At 39.6% G+C, this 6,681-nt stretch overlaps 1 protein-coding gene across 1 annotated transcript; it reads right to left on the bottom strand.

The window, feature by feature from the left end:
- Positions 1 to 826: 826 nt before the first annotated feature.
- On the bottom strand, positions 827 to 1,807 carry LOC112270135 (zinc finger BED domain-containing protein RICESLEEPER 2-like). The gene is made up of 2 exons (XM_024457887.1): positions 961 to 1,807; positions 827 to 885 (listed from the first exon to the last, which is right to left on the bottom strand). Exons 1-2 carry the CDS (start codon positions 1,805 to 1,807, stop codon positions 827 to 829), a joined length of 906 nt encoding a protein of 301 aa, XP_024313655.1.
- Positions 1,808 to 6,681: the final 4,874 nt, after the last annotated feature.

Genomic DNA, 6,681 nt, shown 5'->3' with positions numbered 1-6,681 from the left:
ATGTACTAGATAGTCGTAAGGTCGAAATTGCTAGTAGTAGATTTCGTTTTGATGCATTATCATGGTGGAGTGAGATAGTTAGAGAAAACAAAATACCTCACACTTGGATTGATATGAAGAAAATCATGAGAGAAAAATATGTTCCTCCAAGTTATGCTTATGAGTTGCGTTCCAAATTACGACGTTTGACACAAGATGATAAAACTGTTGATGATTACTACCATGAGTTCCAAATTTTAACCTTGCGATCTGGTTTAGATGAAACCGAACAAAGAAAAATGGATAGGTTTTATTATGGGCTTAATTTTGAAATTTCTTACGTGATTGAATATGGGGATTACGACTCTCTATTGTGTTTGCTTAGTCTTGCTCGTGAAGCTGAGAGAAAGTTAGAAAGAAGGTATAATACAAATGAGGCGAGCCCACAAGGATATAACGATCTGCTCCATCGGCACAACATCCGTGATCCACGTGATCCAATGGATCTATAGGTTCGAACCTGTACTTGCGGACGTAAGGAACAACATGCACTAAGCTTACACTACCAAAATCCATCTGAGCTAGCTGCATACTCGTATACCGAAGGAACAACTTGCACTAATTTCTCATTACCATGTACTCCCTCCGACCCTAAATTGTTGTCGAAATATTACATGTATCTAGACACTTTTTAAGAATAAATACATCCATATTTGAGCAAATTTAAGTCAAGCATTTAGAATAAGAGGGAGTAGTTAGTGTCAGATACAACCAAACTAATCAAACCAAAACCAGTGTGCTGCTGTACTAAGTGATTCCATGGTCAGCTCAGATTTTGTGCCACTACTCAACTATCTTCATGTCCAAGCATGTCATCAATTGATTCCATGGTCAGCTCAGATGAACCTGCATATGAAAAATGGATAAACAAATTATTATCTTGTGAACTTGAAGCATTACAGGAAGTTGCAATCAATTTACCTGATGCTCTGTACCAATCTTGCAAACATATGAGTGCCTCAGCTGCCTCAGGAGTTAGTCGACTCCTATAGTCAGAAATGACTCTACCGCCGGTGCTGAACGCTGACTCGGAAGCCACCGTTGAAGCAGGAACGGCAAGAATATCGCGGGCCATGCGGGCAAGTATTGGGAATTCAAATGAATTCATTTGCCACCAACTAAGAATATCGAACTTATCGCGTCGAGGAATAGGAGTTTTTTTTAAATAACTATCAAGCTCTGACCATGCCAGATTTGAAGAGGTGGTGGTAAGGCTTAGGTGGTGATCCCAGTCCGCCAATAAGTCATTATTACCCGTGCCCATTCCAATATCAACACCTTCTTGTTGTGTGGACCCTGAGTTGCTCATTTCAGCATATTCATCAAACATCTGTCCAAACAAGCTTTTCACTTTAGAGAATTGAGATGGGGCATTGTCACCAAATGCTTGCTGGAAACGAAACTGAAGAAAGGGGTATTTGAATTGTGGATCAAGAATGACAGGAATTGACAATGCCATCCATGATAGGTTCCAATACTTCTCAAATTTCTTTCTCATGTACTTCACAGTGTCATATATGTATGGATCCACTTCAGATTCTTCAATCTGTAATCTGATCCTGACCTTCCAAAATTCATGGAAATGCAGATTTGATGTGTGGTATTTCGATCCAGAAATGACCTTTGTTGCATCATAGAATACATCCAACAGTCCACAAATTACTTCCACTCTTTCCCATTCATCAAAAGTGGGTGCATATGTGTAATGCACATCTTGGACAGCAAGAGAGTCGAACACGCTCTTGTAATGCTTGGCTGTATTGAGCATGAGGTAGGAAGTGTTCCACCTAGTTGAAACATCAAGAATCAGACCCTTGCCATATGTAATGCCTTGCTGTTTCACAATCTGAGCAAACTTTTCATCTCGACCTTGAGACACTGTGATGTGGGTCGAGGTGGGCCGATCTTTCGATGAGATTGGTAACTCTCGATTTGGGTAGGAGGTGACGTTGACGATCCGACTACGGCCTACGAGGCAGCGCCTTAGCAATCGATACACCAACTCCAAAGGGTTATTGATCACGCGGGGGCACGATCAACCTGACCACGAAGGTCTTTGTTCCTACAAGCAATCGAAGAACAAGCAAGAACAAGATAAATAGCGGATGCAATCTAAAATTGCGAATATATTATATCAAACCAATGTCTCAACGAGACGATAAGTTGGAGTCTTGACGACGGTAAAACAGGTGGTCTAACCGACACACGCGGTTACACGAAAGTAGCAAAGATGGCTAAACTTTATCTAATCAAAACCCAAGGCTCCTTAGGGGGGGCTCATGGGGTATATAAAGGAGGAGGGAGAGATATTTTCGTCCACCTTGAGTAAGGAGGCCGAAATCCAACTCTATCTCTAACTTTCCTAACAAACTACAACTCTTTAGGAAACAGAAAAACAGATCCGTCAGCTTGTTTTGGCTGCCACGGTCAGCACGAGTCGAATCTCTTGATGGGGCCAGATCCGTTGGAAAGGTCTTGTAATTAACTTTCCAACAAGTACTTGTTTGCTTGATTTGGACTCCGTATGCGGCCTGAGTGATTAAAACAAATTCGGGTCTCCTGACAGCTCGGACCCGAATCGGATTCAACTTTAATTCGTGATATCTTTCTCTATAGCAAGCTCCGAATCATGTGCCGTTTGATTTGTTGGAAAGTAGACTTGATAAGCTTCACTTTGAATCTCCCTTTGCAGGCTATCACACTTCATCTTCACTTTGGATTTGTAAAGTTCAATAAGATACCTACATAATAAGATTACACAAGATAGTAGCTCCGCCTCTTTGCAAGTAACATATTGAAAATGTTTAATAATTGAATTCACTTGATTATAATTGTTATTAGATACACCAACAATTAGGGTTCTAATGATCGTATCCATGGTGATCATGTCCATATCAATATTTTTGTCTCATGATTTTCTTCATATCAATCCAAGTGTGAGGCATTTTGTTTTCTCTAACTATCTCATTCCACCATGATAATGCATCAAAATGAAATTTACTACTAGCAATTTGGACCTTACGACTATCTAGTACGTGGAAGCATGTGAATTGCTCAATTAGAGCTATTTCCCAATCAATATAAGCTTCAGCATCATTATTTCCATCAAAGAAGGTCCAAACAATTATTGACATTACAAGAATTGCGATATACCTTTGCCTTGCCAATGTCAACAAGAGACGAGGAGGATGGATGTGGTGAAAAACGCTCATGTCGGTCACTTGATAGCATAGGCCTATTTTCCATCCTTCGTGTAAGTCCTGTCATGGTTAGTATAAGACAAGAAACAAAACACAGGAATATGTTCCTATCAACTAATAGGATGTGTGATACGGGTTGGGTGGCCCGATCTTTCGATGAGATTGGTAACTCTCGATTTGGGTAGGAGGTGACGTTGACGATCCGACTACGGCCTAGGAGGCAGCGCCTTAGCAATCGATACACCAACTCCAGAGGGTTATTGATCCCGCGGGGGCACGATCAACCTGACCACGAAGGTCTTTGTTCCTGCAAGCAATCGAAGAACAAGCAAGAACAAGATAAATAGCGGATGCAATCTAAAATTGCGAATATACTATATCAAACCAATGTCTCAACGAGACGATAAGTTGGGGTTCCGAAAGCGGTAAAACAGGTGGTCTAACCGATACACGCGATTACACGAAGTAGTAGCGATGGCTAACTTTTAACTAAACAAAACCCAAGGCTCCTTAGGGGGGCTCATGGGGTATATAAAGGAGGAGGGAGAGATATTTTCGTCCACCTTGAATAAGGAGTCCGAAATCCAACTCTATATCTAACTTTCCTAACAAACTACAACTCTTTAGGAAGCAGAAAAACAGATCCGTCAGCTTGTTTTGTCCGCCACGGTCAGCACGAGTCGAATCTCTTGATGGGGCCAGATCCGTTGGAAAGGTCTTGTAATTACCTTTCCAACAAGTACTTGTTTGCTTGTTTTGGACTCCGGATGCGGCCTGGGTGATTAAAACAAGTTCGGGTCTCCTGACAGCTCGGACCCGAATCGGATTCAACTTTAATTCGTGATATCTTTCTCTAGCAAGCTCCGAATCATGTGCCGTTTGATTTGTTGGAAAGTAGACTTGATAGGCTTCACTTTGAATCTCCCTTTGCAGGCTATAACACTTCATCTTCACTTTGGACTTGTAAAGTTCAATAAGATGCCTACATAATAAGATTACACAAGACAGTAGCTCCGCCTCTTTGCAAGTAACATATTGAAAACATTTTGTAATTGAATTCACCTGATTATAATTATTAGAGACACCAACAATTAGGGTTCTAATGGTCGTACCCATGGTTAGCATGTCCATATCATCCTCCCTTTCTTGAAAGGAAAGCCGTCCTCGGCGTCGTTTATGCTGAAAATATGCTAACAAAAGAGACAAGGTATGCGCATGGTATATGTATATATCGTTATTTTTAACTCCACTCCCATGTTGCACAATTAATGTTTTATAACACAATCTCATGAGATAATTAGTCACACAATCATCATGAATATCATTCCAGCAAGAAGATTGACAATATGTTTTGCATATATAAGTGAAACAATATCTTGTATTTGGTTTGCACCGCTCACCATTATACCATCCCAACACTGGAGAATAATAATTAATAATGTTACCCAAATTAGTTACTACAAGACGCTGAAATTTAGAGCATGTCAAAGCACTAATATTCGAACAATCGTGTAAAGAACTAATTGGCAAATAATCAACACCAATATTGGAGGTCATATCAAAATGGTTAAGCATATGCAACATATTATTTTCTCTCAAATCAAGAAAGTTATCACAAGCAATGCAAATCTGATGCACCCAAAATTTATTGTTCACGTCATGTTCTCCAATTAATTGAATAGTGTATCCATGGTCATTAGCAAAAGATTTTGAAATTGTTAACTCAGAACCTTTATCCCTTGCATGTGACAAATATATAGGTGCATCAAGTCTAATAGAACACAAAGAATTATTAGGCGGAACCATAGGAAACACTTCTTCATGTTTAATTAATTCAATGCAACATAAATCAAATTTAATCATCGCGTCACAAGTCTGTTCCAAAACAGCAGGTAACTCATCACATAAATCATTATCATTTTAATCAATGGGTGCGCTCAAATCGGCAAGTAAATCAACAGTTTTACAAGGGGCAGCATGGTCATCACATATCTCATTTATTTCAACACACGTCATATTTAGTTCAGCAACACAAACCTTTGTAACATTACCTTGTGGGCTCGCCTCATTTGTATTATACCTTCTTTCTAACTTCCTCTCAGCTTCACGAGCAAGACTAAGCAAACACAATAGAGAGTCGTAATCCCCATATTCAATCACGTAAGAAATTTCAAAATTAAGCCCATAATAAAACCTATCCATTTTTCTTTGTTCGGTTTCATCTAAACCAGATCGCAAGGTTAAAATTTGGAACTCATGGTAGTAATCATCAACAGTTTTATCATCTTGTGTCAAACGTCGTAATTTGGAACGCAACTCATAAGCATAACTTGGAGGAACATATTTTTCTCTCATGATTTTCTTCATATCAATCCAAGTGTGAGGTATTTTGTTTTCTCTAACTATCTCACGCCACCATGATAATGCATCAAAACGAAATCTACTACTAGCAATTTGGACCTTACGACTATCTAGTACATGGAAGCATGTGAATTGCTCAATTAGAGCTATTTCCCAATCAATATAAGCTTCAGCATCATTATTTCCATCAAAGAAAGGTCCAAAACAATTAGTGACATTACAAGGATTGCGATATACCTTTTCCTTGCCAATGTCAACAAGAGACGAGGAGGATGGATGTGGTGAAAAACGCTCATGTTGGTCACTTGATAGCATAGGCCTATTTTCCATCCTTTGTGTAAGTCCTGTCATGGTTAGTATAAGACAAGAAACAAAACACAGGAATATGTTCCTATCAACTAATAGGATGTGGCTACAAGTCGCTCAACTCTTAATCTAAAAATCAAGTTCTTACAAGTTCTTACCATGCAAAATAGGAAGGTGATGGCCAGCGGCGTGACCAAGCCCTCCGAAGATTAAATGTATCGATGCCTCGGTAACAAACAAACCTAGGTGTAGAATCTGTGGAGCTTGGAGACTTTTGTGAGTAGCAAAGAATAGCAAATAATCAAATCAGCAATGCAAAGTTGAAAATATGCTCAATAATGCTAGTCCTAGCTGCTGGAGTCGATAAGAATGAATTACAGAAATAATCTAAGCCTAGATACTGAAGAAGATAGGATAGAAAGATCAAAAGATGGCACAACAAGTAAATCGCTGGGATTTTTTTCTTCTTTTTTCTTTTTGTGGCCTTCTGTTTGGCTTCTTATTCTTTTCTTCTTCTTCTTTTTTTTTTAACCCCAGAAACTCACGCAAACGAAGGACCGGAAAACTGTACGTCGGTCTGTCGAAGAACAGCAAAGGCTGCAGTAAGAAAAATTCAGAAAAATATGAAAAAATATGGGTTAGAAGCGTATCAACACAAGCTTTCTAGCAAGGGCAAGATCACTCAAAACGGATGTCGGACGGTGGAGAAAACTGAGAAACACCGGGCTGCAGCGACGCCGGAAAACGGATGCGGAAACTTGGAAGCTCCGAAAGT

The sequence above is a fragment of the Brachypodium distachyon genome, chromosome 1 (assembly GCF_000005505.3).
Source record: "Brachypodium distachyon strain Bd21 chromosome 1, Brachypodium_distachyon_v3.0, whole genome shotgun sequence".
NCBI lineage: Eukaryota > Viridiplantae > Streptophyta > Magnoliopsida > Poales > Poaceae > Brachypodium > Brachypodium distachyon.
The sequence above is the reverse complement of the archived record's forward strand: the minus strand, read 5'-3'. Positions and strand labels throughout refer to the sequence as shown.